This window comes from Kogia breviceps, chromosome 19 (genome assembly GCF_026419965.1).
Source record: "Kogia breviceps isolate mKogBre1 chromosome 19, mKogBre1 haplotype 1, whole genome shotgun sequence".
Classification (NCBI taxonomy): Eukaryota; Metazoa; Chordata; class Mammalia; order Artiodactyla; family Physeteridae; genus Kogia; species Kogia breviceps.
The window spans coordinates 2,568,408-2,584,882 of record NC_081328.1 but is presented as its reverse complement, the minus strand read 5'-3'; the positions used below and the strand labels follow the sequence as shown (position 1 = coordinate 2,584,882).

Sequence of the window (16,475 nt, the reverse complement as noted above, 5' to 3'; positions counted from 1 at the left end):
CACTAATTATTAGAGAAATGCAAATCAAAACTACAATGAGGTATCATCTCACACCACTTAGAATGGGCATCCTCAGAAAATCTACAAACAACAAATGCTGACGAGGGTGTGGAGAAAAGGGAACCCTCTTGCATTGTTGATGTGAATGTAAATTAATACAGCCACTATGGAGAACAGTATGGATGTTCCTTAAAAAATTAAAAATAGAATTACCATATGATCCAGCAATCCCACTACTGGACATATACCCAAAGAAAATCATAATTCAAAAAGACACATGCACCCCAATGTTCATTGCAGCACTATTTAGAATAGCCAGGTCATGGAAGCAACCTAAATGCCCATCGACAGATGAATGGATAAAGAAGATGTGGTACATACATACAGTGGAATATTACTCAGCCATAAAAAGGAACGAAATTGGGTCATTTGTAGAGACGTGGATGGATCTAGAGACTCATACAGAGTGAAGTAAGTCAGAAAGAGAAAAACAAATATCGTATATTAACACATATATGTGGAACCTAGAAAAATGGTACAAATGAACCAGTTTGCAGGGCAGAAATAGAGGCACAGATGTAGAGAACAAATGTATGGACACCAAGCGGGGAAGTGGAGGGGGGGTGTGGTGGGATGAAATGGGAGATTTTGAGTGACATGTATACACTGATGTGTATAAAATAGATAACTAATAAGAACCTGCTGTCTAAAAAATAAAGAAAATAAAATTTTAAAAAAAGAAAAAAGAAATGCCAAATTTTTCATGAAACTTCTGGCCGGTGAACTCATATGGCAGTTACTTTTTACTTCCTAGAGGATGAGCTGGTTTTAATTCAATAAAGTGAATAGAAACACACAAAAAAGAAATGCCAAATTAACAGGAGGGCAAAAAGGGAAGGAAGAGAAACTTTTCCAAACCCATGCAATGAAAAAGAACCAACAACAAGGTAAGATATAAAATAAGTATACATTGGTGGATATGATAGAGCACAGATTCCAGTTTGTAATAATTGCAAAAGGGCTCAATTCTCCTATTTAAAAAGAACAAAGATAACAGATTAAGTTGTTAAAAATCCATCTATTAATTATTTAGAAAATTTAAAGAAGAGTTGAAAACAAACGGATGGGTAGATATAGGTCATATTAATACAAACAAAAAGAAAGCAGGATGGGATACTGCCATCAGATAAAATTTAAATCAAGGCCAGATACATTAACAAGTGAAAAAGGCTGTTATTTAATAAAAACACATAATATTGTACATGTATGTATACTGTAAAATAATAAACATTTTTCATACTTATAATTAAAATTCATAGTTCTACATCATCTATAAAAACAACCTAAGAGTCATAGATATTTATATACTAAACATGGCCAAATACATAAATGATATTCACTTTCAGAATTTAACTAATTAGGCAAAAACAAAGCAAATCATAGAGGAATTGTATAATACAGTTTATAAGCTTGATATAACACAAAGAGAAATTTCGAATCTACAGAGAATATATATACCCTTCATGTCAATAGAAATCAATTATATGCCACAAAGAAAAGGATAATAAATTTGAAAATAACAAGAGATTCTATAATTCAGAAACTTTAACTATAGCCCAATACAGTTAGGAATCAACCACAAAAAGATTGTTTAAATTTTTGTTGGAAATGAAGAAACAGTCTCTCAGTTCTAAGAGGAAATCAAAATTATTGGGAAAATTAATGAATTTAGCAAGGTCAGTGGATACAAGGTCAATATACGAAAAACCAATTGTTTCTATATACTAGCAGCAAACAGTTGGAAAATGAAATTTTAAGATACCATTTATAATAGCAGCAAAATATTTAGGAATAAATTTAACAAGACATATTAAGTTTATAATTGCTGAGAGAAATTAAATAAGATTTCATAAATGGAGAGACATATTTATGGATTGGAAGACTATATATGTGTGTGTATATATATATATATATATATATACATTTTTTTAAGGGCTGAAAACAGCACAAATTTATTATCTTCCATTTCTGGAGATCAGAGGTTCAATACAGATCTCACTGGATAAAATGAAGGTGTTAGGGATTTCCCTGGTGGTCCAGTGGTTAAGACTCTGCGCTCCCAATGCAGGAGGCCCGGGTTCAATCCCTGGTCAGGGAACTAGATCCCATATGCTTCAACTAAGAGTTTGCATGCCACAACTAAAGACCCTGCATGCTACAACTAAGACCCAGCGCAGCCAAATAAATATCTTTTAAAAAATCAAGGTGTCAGCAGGGCTACATTTCTTTTTTTAAAAATTGACGAATAGTTGATATACAGTGTTGTATTAGTTTTTTGTGTATAGCAAAATGATTCAGTTATACATATGTATGCATTCTTTTTTATATTCTTTTCCATTCTGGTTTATTATGAGATATTGAATATAGTTCCCTGTGCTCTACAGTAGGACCTTGTTGTTTATCCATCCTGTATATAATAGTTTGCATCTACCACCCCCAAACTCCCAGTCCCTCCCTCTCCCCCCTACCCCGCCTTGCGACCACAAGTCTGTTCTCTATGTCTGTGAGTCTGTTTCTGTTTTGTAGATCGGTTCATTTGTGTCATATATTAGATTCCACATATAAGCAATATCATATGATATTTGTCTTCTCTGTCTGACTTACTTCACTTAGTATGATAAGCTCTACCTCCATCCATTATTTCATTCTTTCTTATGGCTGAGTAGTATTATATATATGTACCACATCTTCCTTATCCATTCATCTGTCAATGGACATTTAGGTTGTTTCCATGTCTTGGCTATTGTAAATAATGCTGCTATGAAAGTAGTGGTGCATGTATCTTTTTGAATTATAGTTTTGTCTGGATATATGCCCAGGAGTGGGATTGCTGGATCACATGGCATCTCTATTTTTAGTTTTTTGAAGAACCTCCATACTGTTTTCCACAGTGGCTACACCAACTTACATTCCCACCAGCACTGTAGGAGGGTTCCCTTTTCTCCACACCCTCTCCAGCATTTGTTATTTGTAGAGTTTTTAATGATGGCCATTCTGACCAGTGTGAGGTGATACCTCACTGTAGTGGGTTTTCAAAAATTAATTAATTTATTTATTTATCTTTTGGCCACGTTGGGTCTTCATTGCTGCGCACAGTCTTTCTCTAGTTGGGGTGGGCGGGGGCTACTCTTTGCTGTGCTGCGCAGGCTTCTCATTGCACTGGTTTCTCTTGTTGCAGAGCACGGGCTCTAGGCGCTCGGGCTTCAGTAGTTGTGGCATACGGGCTCAGTAGTTGTGGCTTGCAGGCTCTAGAGCGCACGCTCAGTAGTTGTGGTGCATGGGCTTAGTTGCTCTGCGGCATGTGGGATCTTCCCGGACCAGGGGTCGAACCCATGTCCCCTGCATCGGCAGGTGGATTCTTAACCACTGTCCCATCATTGTAGTTTTGATTTACATTTCTCTCATAATGAGCGATGCTGAGCATCTTGTCATGTGCCTCTTAGCCATCTGTATGTCTTTTTTTTTTTTTTTTTTGTGGTACGCGGGCCTCTCACTGCTGTGGCCTCTCCCACTGTGGAGCACAGGCTCCAGACGCGCAGGCCCAGCGGCCATGGCTCACGGGCCCAGCCGCTGCGTGGCATGTGGGATCCTCCCGGATCAGGGCATGAACCCATGTCCCCTGCATCGGCAGGCGGACTCTCAACCACTGCGCCACCAGGGAAGCCCCCATCTCAATTTTTTACAGTATTCAATAAAACAGTAGAAGACAAAAAAAGCTATGTGCCTTCTGCTGTATGTAAGCTACACCTCCAATGAAACCCTAATGCACATAGCTAAAGCTATACTCAGGAAAATTTATAGTCATTAATATTTTATTAACAAAAATACTAAAAATAAAGGAACTATGCATTTAATTCAATAAACTATCAAACTAATGATAAAACAGAATTAACAAAGAGGAAAGTTTATATTAAGGAAGTAGAACACAAAAAAGAAAAATGAGTAAATGAAAATGTTATTTAAGATATGAATAAAATAGAGCAACAAAATAGGTTTGTAAAAGACTTGGGTTCCATCAGTGGTTCTCATGATTTTGTGTTTAAACTTTGGTGCTGTGTTCAACAAAACCGTAATAATTGGATTTGGTGCGGAGTTCATTTATTAAATTGAAAAAAAATCTGTTGACCATCGAGATCCTGAAGACGCTGTTTTATAATCTGGCAGGAAAGCCCAAGTTTAAGAACTCTGATTTCAGCTGCTACCTGTCCTGCAGTTGCAGGTGCCTGGCCATTTACCCACATTGATTAGCTCATTCAGGCACGCGATGGCTCCTGCCAGGAAGGTGCAGTCCTCATCTTGGAGATGAAGTTGCCCCAGGGCCTCTGCTGGGATGTGGCTGTAAATTCAGGGTGACCCAGGCCTCAGGAAGGTAGGAAGAAGCTCTCGGGGTGCAAGGGCCCCGGAGGCGCCTCGGCAGGTGCAAACAGGCTCCGCGTGTCGGGAGCCGAGGCCAGAGGCGCGGTCCCGCAGGGCCTGCCGGCCGGAGCGACGCACGTGTGGGCCCGGCGGCGGGCGGGCGGGGTGGGTGCGCTGAGCTGTGGCCAGGAGCGGGTCAGGGAGGGGGCCGGGGTCGGGGTCGGGGCTGGGCGGGGCAGGCGGGCGCAGCGCCCCCTGCGCAGACGGGGCAGCGGGCGCGCGGGCGGCGGGCGCGCGCGGGGCGCAGCGGGCGCGCGGCGGAGCGGGAACGCGCGGCGGAGAGGCCTGCGCACCAGGGTGCGGGAGCCATGCGGCGGGCGAGGAGCGGCGCGGCGGCCAAGCCACGCGGGCAGAAGCGGTCCGGGGCCTCCAGGGCCCCCGCGGCCGCCGCCTCGGCCCCCGGCGCCGACCGCGCACTGAGGCCCGCGGGCCAGGCCGGGGGCGGGAGCCGGGCGGCGGCGAGGCAGCCGTCAGCCAAGCGGCGGCCGCAGTTGTCGCCTCGGGCGCAGGAGGCGGGCCCCGGAGAGCCGCCGCCGGAGCCGCCGCTGCCCCCGCCTCCGCCCGCGGCGCCCTCGGCGTCCGAGCTGGACCTGGGCGAGCAGCGGGAGCGCTGGGAGACGTTCCAGAAGCGCCAGAGGCTCAGCTTCGAGGGCGCCGCCAAGCTGCTGCTGGACACCTAGTGAGTGTGGCGCGGCCGGGCCGGCGCCTGTAACGTCCCCGCGGCGCCCGAGCCGCGCACCGGCCGGACAAAGGCCTCCCCGCTCGGCCAGCGCCGCGCGCCAAGGAGGCGGCCTTCCCGCGAAGAGGGTCGGCCCGGCTCTCCGGTCCCCGAGCCGCTTTTGTGTTTGCGCACGTGTGTTTGGAGAGCGGCTGGGGGGGCAGGACCGGGGTGAGAGGCGCTGGGACAGTTCGGAGCCGCCCGGGAGGCCGGTGGCCCCTGTTACTGCGCGCGCCCTGCGCGGAGCCGGGCGGCGAGGAGGAGCGCGCGGGCCGCCCGGGTTCGGAACCGCCGCGGGCGCCCCAGGGCCGGGGCTCCGCGTCCCCCGGCTTTGCCGCCGCGGGGCGAGGACCCCCGGCTCCCCGGCGGCCGGAGGAGGACTTCGGAGGGTCCGTGGAGCTCGCAGTGAGCTGTTAGCTCTGGGGGGCGCCTCGTCGTCTCCAGACGGGGCCCCTGCCCCGTAGCACAGTTGTGCTACCGAGAAGTAGTTTAGCGCCCTAAATATCTCAGAATCTGTCGTCTTATGCTAGAAAAACCCCAGAGAAAACAAAGCAACCAAACAATTGCATAGCAACCTGAGGATTACTCCTTTTCTTGAACAAAAATTTTCCTTTGTCCTTGTTCCGTAAGAAATTCTCTTCATTAGGCCGAGTCTTCTCGGAGATGGATATTGGGTTTTGCGTGTGCTTCACTTTTTGGTTCATCACCTTGGACTATAGGCTGAACATCATTCAGTGTTTTTGAGCTAAGGTGTGCCAGCTACTGCTCAGTGTGGGGAATATAAAGATGTCAGAAACGTAGAACGAAAGTTTGAATTTATACTTTAAAGCAAACTGATAAATGGCCAAGAAAAAATTTTAGAATGTTGACATGAAAGGATGAGATTTCTTTTTACCTATCAGATCGGCGCAAGTTGCATACATTTGTTAAAAAACCAAAACTCAGTAAATTAAAAAGAATATATTAAACAATAATCGCTGTTATTGTTAAAACATTATTGTACAGAAAATAGTCTCAGGAACATAGAGCAAACAGTTAACTGTGGATCCCTCTAGGACTTGACTTTCATTTTTAACATTATCAAATGTTGTAATGTTTGCGTTTTTTACCATAAGCATTATTTGTGTCTGCAGAAAAAAATACATCAAATTAACGGAGTCAGCTTGTACAGAAACGTGAAAAAACCATTCAGTCTTGGTAAACAAATAAATGCAAAATAAGACTGCAGCGAGCTATTTTTCCCGTAATTATTGCTTGAGAAGATTCAGTGAAATGTTTTCTCAATCATTACTGATAAGAGTGTTTTGGAAAGCAGTTGGATGATATTTATCAAATCTTAATGTTTAATGAAGGGCCTGACTTTAAAGTTTTAAAAAGATTAAAGTTGTACGTAACGTGTACAGATAGCTCTGTCAAGAGCCACGTATATGCAAAGTACCGGAGGAGAAAACAGCAGAATTACAGGAGCCTTTTGTTAACTTTCTCCAGACTCCGGCAGGTCTCCTTTCTTTTTCATGGCAGCCTGTACGCCTTTATCACAAGTCATGTAAATGTTCAGTTCATCTGTTTGATGGCTGCTCCAGGTCCCTAAGGCCAGGACCACATCTGCTGTATCTTGTTTACTGCCTTCTCCCCAGTGCCTCGCTCTTAAAAAAAAAATCTTAATAAGTATTTGCCATGTAAATAAAAACGTTCCGGTGGCTGAATTAGGATCCTCCACCCAATTCTGTTTTTTCCATACTTTGGAATGCTTCCTTTTACGATTTAACAAAATAGCAGTGGAGAAAAGAGAGCTCACAGACAAAGAAGGGACTGAGTCCTTTTCTAAAGCCGACAGTGCCTCCTCAGAAGCGGGAATGCACCTCCTTGTCCCGCAAAGACTTCTGTCCCATGTCGCTTCTTTCTTTCAACCATGGCCTGACCGTTCAGAAACCCTCGTCTTCCTGATTTGTGTCCCCTTCAGTGAATACCAGGGCCTGGTGAAACACACCGGAGGCTGCCACTGTGGGGCGGTCCGCTTTGAAGTCTGGGCCTCCGCGGACCTGCACATCTTCGACTGCAAGTGAGTGCTTTCTCTTCCCAAGTTGCGTAGACGTGAGCAGTTGCGTTCGATGTTTTCCTTAATGAACAGCTTTAAAGCCGGGGTTGGGGCGGGGGAGGCTAAAAATAACAGCCTTGCTGTGTGTGACACAGCTCAGTCCTGCAGCACAGCCCCAGGGGATGTGGAGCAGGGCCCTCGACTTGTGCCCCGGAGACACCCTCCGGTGCAGGGGCGGTGGGTGGAGGGGGGCTGGTGGTGGGAGTGCTTCCCCAGAGGCCGTGCGGCTGGGCACTGAATGAAAGGCCTCGAGCAGAGTCTTCGGGAGTTGGGTGGGGTGAGGAGAGGTGAGGTGAGGTGAGGGCATGCGCACCTGGACGCTTGCCATGCCCCAGGCCACCTGGCCCCGTGGCTCCAGGCGAGGCAGGCCGTGCCGCCAGGATCAGTGGAGCGCCTGCTGTCAGCACCTCCCAGGCCTGGAGACAGAACAGGGTCTCCAGGCTCTGACTTGCGACCCGTAGTTGGTGTGTAGCCGATTATGCAACAGTATCCGGTCCTTTTGCCCCTCGGTGCTGTGGTGCCTGAATTATATGTGAAGCATAAGTACATAAACACCGTGCAATTCCTCCCACGGGGAGCTGAGCCTGCTGCTAAACAGCGCGGTCCAGATTGAAGAAGCAGCCCCTGGAATAAGTGGTTAGAGGATTTTATACGAAATTAGAGTTTTTTTAAGAGGTGGACTAAAGCGGCGGGGGGGCTTATATTTAATTCTGAGGATGTGATTCTGAGGACCTGTTTGACGTGGAGCTGGGCTTTCTGCGATGTGCAGATGAGGACAGAGGGAAACCTAAGCTTCCTTATCCATTTCTGGTGAGGATACCCCAGGGGCAGAAGCCTGTAGCTCTGCCTGATGCTTGTTTTCTGCTGTCTCCAGAATCTAGCAGTTCCCTTCACCGCAGTAAACCAGGGGTGGGCGGCGGCAGGAGCGTGGTTCCCGGGTCCTGGTTCCCGAGGGGTGCTGGGCCTGCTCTGCTGACCGTGGCACCCGTGGGCCCTCCTGCACACACAGAGCAGAGGCCCCGGGCCGCTGGTCCGCCGGCCCCAGCTGCCCTTCCTGGGATGGCGCTGCAGGGGGCTTCACCTCGGGGGTCAGCTGGCTCCTGGGACGGGGCAGGTTGGGCCCCGGGGGGAACTCGGAGGGTGCAGGTGGTCGTTCACAGCCCGAGGTCTGCTCTTGTCTCTCTGTAGCTGCAGTATTTGCAAGAAGAAGCAGAATAGACACTTCATTGTCCCGGCCTCTCGCTTCAAGCTCCTCAAGGTGAGTTGCTGTGAGTGGGGCTTCCGGGGGGCCTCCCGGGCCCTATGCTTTCCCCTGTCACCCAGCTTTCGTTCCCCCCTTTATATTGGGCTGGCCAAAAAGTTTGTTTGAGTTTTTCTGTGAGATGTTTTGGAAAAACTCGAGCAAACTTTTTGGCCAACCTAGTATTTTGGGATATATATTTGATATTACAGTGGAAACATGTACAAACACAGAGAATCAAAAATAAATAAGATCACCCAAATCCTGTCAATCAAAGGTAACCACTGGTTGTGTTCTGCTGAATATCCTTGCATGTTATTTTGGACGTAGATGAATACCTCTAAATCATGTGTACTTTTATCGAGGTAGAATTTTACCTTTGTATCTGCTTTATAACTGACTTTTATCATTTCCTGATGAAAAATAAATGATGGAAAAGATTTTTAACTTTAGTATTTGGGGGAATTTTTTGTGCTTGGTACCAGATTTGCAAAGTACAGAGTAGATACATACACGGTGAAAGGCCTCCTTTCCACTGGCCCTCAGGCCCCTGGCCTCTCCCCGCGCCTGCAACTGTTTCCTAGTTTACTTGTGCGCTTCTTGCTGTGCATGTGGCATATTTCGTCGCATGAATGTACCACGAGCGACCGTCTACGTTTGCACTTCTAGGTTGAGTTCAGAGCTGTTGTGAACCTTCCTGTGTATAAATCCTTGACACTTTAGACATTATTTTTTTGGATCAGTTCTTCTGGAAGTAAAATCTCTGGTCAGAGAACACAAACGTTTTAAAAAAGGCTTCGGCATGCTTTGCTTCTGGGGTGGGTGGGGCTTGGGCGTCGGTGCGCTGCGCTGTGCGGCTGTGCGGCTGTGCGGCTGTGCGTGGCAGGTCGGGAGGGCTTCCCGGAACCACCTGTGGTCGAGTCTGCGCTCCTGGCCCCGGGGCCTCGGCATCCAGTGGCCCCTCGGTGAGTGTGTGGGAGGAAAAGCTGAGATTTAATTCCAGACGCTTCGGGCCAGGGTGGCTCCTTGTCTGTGTCTGCCCTCGAGCCTGGGGTGGGTGTCTGGTCGGGGTGGGAGCGCCAGCGGGCAGCAGACCTGACCTCGTATTTCCCGCGAGCCCCCCTCGGGTGCCAGCTGGAGGCTGTGGCCCCAGCCCCCCAAGACAGGCGGCTCCTGAAGACACGCGGGCGGCCGGGGGCGGGCGGCCGGGGGCTCGCGGCCTCGGACTTGGCAGCGCCCCTGCCATCCCACCCCCGTGGGCCTGCTTCTCGGCGTCTCGAGCACCGCTGTCTTCTTCCACCGGGCCTGGTGAAGGAGAGAGCAGTTTTCCGTTTGTTCTTTAAGTACAAGCCTCCTCCCTTGATTCAGCAGTGTTTCTGGGGCAGCTGCTGTGTGCCGGGCTCCGTTCCACTGAAACCCCGCAGCGGTCGTGGCAGGCAAGGCCCTTGTCCCTGGGATCTCTCGCCTCGTGGGGGAGACAGAGCAACAGGACGAGGCCCGGAAGTGCCCCGTGGAGGGTCGGAGCGGGGCAGCGTGACGGAGGCTGGCTGGTGGCGAGTGTTGGCGGCTAGGGCAGGCCCCTCCGGCGCTTCGATGGCCGAGGCGTGGGGGTCCTGGGCACGGGGCGGGCACGGCGCCGGGGGGCCGCTCGGCGTGTCCGAGGAGCTGCACGGTGGCCCTCGTGGCCGGAGGGTGGCCGCAGGGTGGAGGTGAACCAGCGGACCGAGCTGGGGGCTGGAGAGAGGCCGGAGTGGACGAGGAGACCGGTTTTGTCCCTGGAGAGTGAAGCCTGGGGAGGGTTTCAAGCGGGGCGGGGACGAGGTGTGCTGCAGTGCTGAAAAGCGCGCGGTGGCCGCCGCGTGCAGAGCGGATGGACGGTGAGGACGTGAGCACGGAGGCGGGGGGCGGCCGGGGGAGGGTGGCCGTCGTGGGGGCGGGCAGACAGTGGTCAGCGGAGGTGTGTTGTGGAGCGGGCGGTTCTCGGAGTCCAGGGTGTCCACGTCCACCGGAGGGCTCGTTAGACAAGTCGCTGGGTTGGGGGCGGGGTGGGCACAAGATGGACGTCTCTGGCAAGTTGTCAGGTGACGGTGACGTGGCTGGGCCTGGGACCACACGCTGAGAGCCGCTGCTCGAGAGGAAGGATGGGGTGTGAAGGGCGGAGAAGGAGGCTGGGCCTCCGAGCAGCCGGTCGCCTGGAGATGCCAGGTCCCGGTGGGGGGGGAAGCCAGCGCGGAGGGTGCTGGCCTCACGTCCGGCGGAGCCGGGGCGTGGGCAGCCGCGCGCGCGCGTGTCTGGAGTCGTGGCGTGAGGGCAGCTGGGCAGACAGTGCAGCCAAACACGCGGGGGCCCGGGACCCAGCATGTACGGCGAGCGGAGCGGACCGGGCCTGAGAAGGATGGCTGGTGGGGGGGGAGGCAGAGCCTGCAGGGCGGGGTGTCCTCAGAACGGAAGGGGTGGTACCGCGGGCCGGGTTCAGAGGGGCAAGAGTCCGGGGGCCAGGAGAAGTAGCCGTCAGACGTGTCACGTGGTGGCCAGCGGGGTGGGGGTCAGGCGGGTGGACGTGTGGACACTACGGGAGGGGGTCTGCGTGTCACCGCTGGGCCCTCGTGCTGAATGAGGTCCAGGAGGCGGTGAGCCGGCTTCTCAGGTCTCCCGAGGGTTTCCTGGGGGAAAGCGTACGCTCGGATAACTCGGCGAGGTTTGGGACCCCTTGGCTGTTCTTCGCGGCCTCCCTGTGGGGTGAGAAGAGGCCCCCCTGGGAACAGTCTTTCGATGCAGCTCTGAGGGCCTGTCTCCCGTGGTGGCCGGGGAAGACCCGTAAAAAGCTCTGACCCTTCAGCCCCGCAGTGTCTCCCTGGAGAGAAACTGCTGCTTTCTTGGTTATTTCTTTAAAAGCACATGCCAGGATGTATGTATGACTTTTAAAAATAGGAATGTTAGTATGCTACACAAATTGTTTTAAACCTTGCCTTTGCACTTAACTTTGTAACCTTGGAGATTGTTTCCTAGTGTGTTTGTAAGTAGAACTGCCTTATTTTTTCCAAAACTTGCTGAGATTCCATTTTTATGCCTGTCCCTGATTGCTTTAACCAGTCTTGTGTTGATGGACGGTTTAAGTGTTTCTAATGTTTAGCCTTTACAAATGCTGCATTAACATCTACATACATGTCACTGGAGAAAATATGGAATTTTAATTGCAGGATACATTTCTAGAAGTGGAATTGCTGGGTTAAAGAATATGTGCATTTTAAAATTTTAGTAGATGTTACCAAATTTATGGATTTACATTCCTGTGACTCGTATCCGAGTGTTTCTCTACACATGCAATATCAAGTTAGCTCACTGTTTTTCTTCTTTTGAACGTAAAAATTGTATTAGCCTTCAAGTGAACTACAACTTTCCATTATCTACAATACGCGTATACCACCTTAGGTTTCTATTAAGGCTTTTTTTTTTTAACATCTTTATTGGAGTATAATTGCTTTACAATGTTCTGTTAGTTTCTGCTGTATAACAAAGTGAATCAGCTCTACGTACACAGTACACATATATCCCCATATCCCCTCCCTCTTGTGTCTCCCTCCCTCCCTCCCTCCCTGTCCCACCCCTCTAGGTGGTCACAGAGCACCGAGCTGATCTCTCTGTGCTATGAGGCTGCTTCCCACTAGCTATTTTATATCTGGTAGTGTATGTATGTCCATGCCACTCTCTCACTTCATCCCAGCTTACCCTTCCCCCTCCCCGTGTCCTCACGTCCATTCTCTAGTAGGTCTGTGTCTTTATTCCTGTCCTGCCCCTAGGTTCATCAGAAGCATTTTTTTTTAAGATTCTATATATATGTGTTAGCATAATGTATTTGTTTTTCTCTTTCTGACTTCACTCTGTATGACAGACTCTAGGTCCATCCACCTCACTACAAATAACTCAATTTCGTTTCTTTTTGTGGCTGAGTAATATTCCATCGTGTATATTTGCCACGTCTTCTTTATCCATTCGTCTGTCGGTGGGCATTTAGGTTGCTTCCATGTCCTGGCTATTGTAAACAGAGCTGCATTGAACATTTTGGTACATGACTCTTTCTGAATTATGGTTTTCTCAGGGTATATGCCCAGTAGTGGGATTGCTGGGTCGTACGGTAGTTCTGTTTTTAGTTTTTTTAAGGAACCTCCATACCGTTCTCCGTAGTGGCTGTATCAGTATACATTCCCACCAACAGTGCAAGAGGGTTCCCTTTTCTCCACACCCTCTCCTGCATTTATTGTCTGTAGATTTTTTTTTTTTTTTTTTTTTTTTTGTGATACGCAGGCCTCTCACTGTTGTGGCCTCTCCCGTTGCGGAGCACAGGCTCCGGACGCGCAGGCTCAGCGGCCATGGCTCACGGGCCCAGCCGCTCTGCGGCACGTGGGATCTTCCCGGACCGGGGCTTTTTTGATGATGGCCATTCTGACCGGGGTGAGGCCGTACCTCATTGTGGTTTTGATTTGCATTTCTCTAGGGATTAGTGATGTTGAGCATTCTTTCATGTGTTTGTTGGCCATCTGTATATCTTCTTTGGAGAAATGTCTGTTTTTCTGCCCATTTTTGGATTGGGTTGTTTGTTTTTTTGAAGTTATAGCTCACTTGTAAATTTTTGCCCCGACAGTGAAAAATACCTCATTGCAGTTTGTGAGTGTGGATATCATGTCACAGGTTAAAGAGAGATTTATTTTCCCCATTTTTCTGAACTGTCTGTCCACGTCCTCTGCCCTGTTTCCCGTTTGTGTTCTCCATTAAGGAAATTAGCCTGTGATGTCTGGCAGGTGTTCTTTCCTACTTGGTCCTTTGTATATGAGTTTGAGTCCAGTGAGTGTGTTCTTAGGACCTTGAGCGGTGCCGTCTGGGGACACGGGGACCCAGTGCCTCTGCTGACACCCTCCCCCCCCCCCGCCCCGTTTAGACAGGGGATGCAGGGCCAGCTCGAGGCCAGGGCGCTCTGTGTGCAGCTGACCAGGGAGAAGCCCTGAGCTGTCACACGCCAGGCTGACGGGCCTCTGGGCCATGCAGATGGGGCCCCGACCTCAGGTTGGACGTGACCCCGGGAGCCCGGCGAGAGGGTTTCCCCGTTGGGCCTTTTACACGATTTGTCTTTGTAAACGACCACTGAAGCTCCTTGTCTGTGTCCCTCAGGGAGCTGAGAGCATCGCCACATACACCTTCAACACGCACAAGGCGCAGCACACCTTCTGTAAGAGGTGCGGCGTCCAGAGCTTTCACTCTCCCCGCTCCAACCCCGGAGGCTTCGGTGAGTGAGGGGGCCGAGCCTGGGGCACCGACGCCCTGCGGCCACGCGGATGGGAAGCTTGGGGAGGGCGCGCCGGTGTCCCAGGCTGCCTCCCGCCTGGCCAGGCCCCTCACACGTGCGTGAGGAACGGGGGCGCTCACCAGCAGAGCTCTCCCCTGGCCCTGGCCCTCCCGAGGCCGTCCGGATCCTGACCCGCATTTCCTGCCGCCGAGGGAGCTGGACTTTGCTGGGGCTGACGTGGAGGGTGGGGGGAGGCCGGGGGGGTGGGGAGGGCCTGGGGGCGGGGGAGGGAGTGAGGGAGGCAAGAGTGAGGAGCAGGGATGAGACCAGTTAAAAACTTGGGTTTGTTCAAACACAAGCACGGAAACCCCAAGCCCGTCCTCGGGTCCTCCTTAGACCCGGGGGCGGAACGTGCCGCCGTGCGAATCGGGCGGGACGTAGCCCTGGAGGATGCTCCTGGAGTCCCGGCCCCCCCGCAGACGCAGCCTCCAGAGCTGCAGGGGGGCGGCTGCAACAGCCTCGAGCCTGGGGGGGGGGGGGGCGGGCGGAGCGCGTGACGTCACCCCTGCCCCCCCACCCCCCCACCCCCCGCCGCCGTTCTCCCCGTCGCAGCTCCCGTTTGCTCCTCTTCTGTCACACGGAGAGCCTTTCCTGCCGACCTTCCTGTACGGATGGGGAGGTGTTTAATGCTCAGAAAGCTGTCCCTCTGAGCCCTGGAGCAGGCCTGTGAAGCCTCCAGGCTGCCAGGCGGAGGTGGCTCTGGGCTCGAGGCCTCCCCCGCCTTTGTCCTCCCAGCTTGGTACCGAGTGAGGTCCAGCCTCGAGGCCCTGGCCCCCATCTGAGAGATGGGAGGAGTGGGCCACGAGCGGGGGCGCCGGGCCCCTCGGAGGGCCCGCTTCCTGCGACACCCGCGGGCTGGGTTGGTCTGAGAGCCAGCCTGCTGCGGGGCCTCACGCCCCCCTGGCTTCCCTGTAGGGATCGCCCCCCACTGCCTGGACGAGGGCACCGTGCGCAGCGTGGTGGTCGAGGAGTTCAACGGCAGCGACTGGGAGAAGGCCATGAAGGAGCACAAGACCATCAAGAGCATGTCTAAGGAGTGAGCCCCTGCCCTCTCCGCGCAGGAGGGCCCGTGGCCGCCCCCACCTCCGCCCGTCGGCTCCCGCGCCAGTGTCTTCAGGCAGCTCTTGTCCTCCCTCGGCTCAGATTTTGACATAGGCTAGCTGACACCCTTCTATCTCTTCCTGACTTTTGTGTGATCTTTTAGAAAAATAAATATTTTTAACATTAAAGCAGTTACTGCGGTCTGTCATTTTCTCTGTACGTTGATTTTGCTGCTGAGGCCGGCCACCGAGCGGCAGGTGTTCACTGAGCACCGTTCTGGCGCCTCCAGCCACGTCGGGAGGGAGGGCTCAGGAGACAAACTTAGGGGCTGGTAGAAGCGCGACGCGGTGAGTGGTCACGGGCCGCCGAGCTGGGAGGAGAAGGAGCGTCTAGGAGAAGAGAAGGCTGGTCGTGGGAGACCTGCGGGGAGTGTGGTTGGAGCCTTTTTTTTGAGAGGTAAATCAGCTGCTGATTTCAGCGCTGTAAATCAACACAGCTCAGCAGTGTCGAGTACGTTCACGTTTTTGTGTCACCGATTTCCACAACTCTCCATTTTCCAACACTGAGCCCCTCTACCCATAAATAACACCTTTGAGCCTGTATTTTTAAAGGAAGCAAGATTTGGGAAGCGAGAAGGGAGAAGTAGCTGTGGACAGAGGTCCGGGCACAGGGTGAGGCCAGGTTACTCTGGAGGCTTGTGGTGGGAAGAAGCAGTGGGTCAGAAAAATACGTCGAAGCCGACTGGGGACAGACCTGGGTCTTTATCTTACGGGCGCTGGGGAGCCTTTTGCCTGGTTCCCTGTCCCCACTCTCTGCGTCTCATGCCACCCCCTGTTACAATCGGTGCTTTTTATTACAAGATGCCTTCCTAAAACATTCTTCCGTTACTAAGTGCTGGGTGTATACATAAAGGCAAACGCCTAATAAATAATTGCTCTTTGCTTTAGGAAAGTGAATCATGAAATGATCTGGGACATAGACTCGACCAGAAAAAGGGGTGGGGGGAGGAAATACAGACACACTGGATTTCCGTGTGGTCACCACGTCAGCTGACAGCTGGTTTGGAAGGAGCTGGTAAAAAGTTGTATGGGTGAAACAGGAGTATATCCTGGTGCAGTGAATGTCCCCTCTGACCTGCCTTCCCTCTTGCAACGATATGTAAAACACATAGTTTTGTGTCTCTTTAATACTATTTTATTTTAAAAATTTATCTATTTGTTTACTTTTGGCTGCGTTGGGGCTTTGTTGCTACGTGCGGGCTTTCTCTAGTTGCAGCGAGCAGGGGCTACTCTTCGTTGCGGTTGCGCGGGCCTCACTGCGGCAGCCTCTCCTGTTGTGGAGCACGGGCTCTAGAGCGCAGGCTCAGTAGTTGTGGCGCACAGGCTTAGTTGCTCTGCGGCATGTGGGATCTTTCTGGATCAGGGCTCGAACTCGTGTCCCCTGCATTGGCAGGCGGATTCTTTTTTTTTTTTTCATTTTTTTGTGGACTGCCTTTTCTCTTTTTTTTTCTTTAACATCTTTATTGGAGTATAATTGCTTTACAATGGTGTGTTAGTTTCTG

At 51.2% G+C, this 16,475-nt stretch overlaps 1 protein-coding gene across 1 annotated transcript; it reads left to right on the top strand.

The window, feature by feature from the left end:
• Nucleotides 1-4,769: 4,769 nt before the first annotated feature.
• On the top strand, nt 4,770-15,102 carry CENPV (centromere protein V). The gene is made up of 5 exons (XM_059048476.2): nt 4,770-5,155; nt 7,158-7,256; nt 8,481-8,550; nt 13,699-13,813; nt 14,789-15,102. Exons 1-5 carry the CDS (start codon nt 4,785-4,787, stop codon nt 14,911-14,913), a joined length of 780 nt encoding a protein of 259 aa, XP_058904459.1. The 5' UTR covers nt 4,770-4,784; the 3' UTR covers nt 14,914-15,102.
• Nucleotides 15,103-16,475: the final 1,373 nt, after the last annotated feature.

Excerpts from the sequence above, each read along its gene's own strand:
- CENPV (XM_059048476.2), top strand. The coding sequence starts at position 4,785 with ATGCGGCGGGCGAGGAGCGGCGCGGCGGCCAAGCCACGCGGGCAGAAG. Across the intron at positions 7,257-8,480 it reads CTGCACATCTTCGACTGCAA|CTGCAGTATTTGCAAGAAGA; the intron begins GTGAGTGCTTTC and ends GTCTCTCTGTAG. Across the intron at positions 13,814-14,788 it reads CTCCAACCCCGGAGGCTTCG|GGATCGCCCCCCACTGCCTG; the intron begins GTGAGTGAGGGG and ends GCTTCCCTGTAG.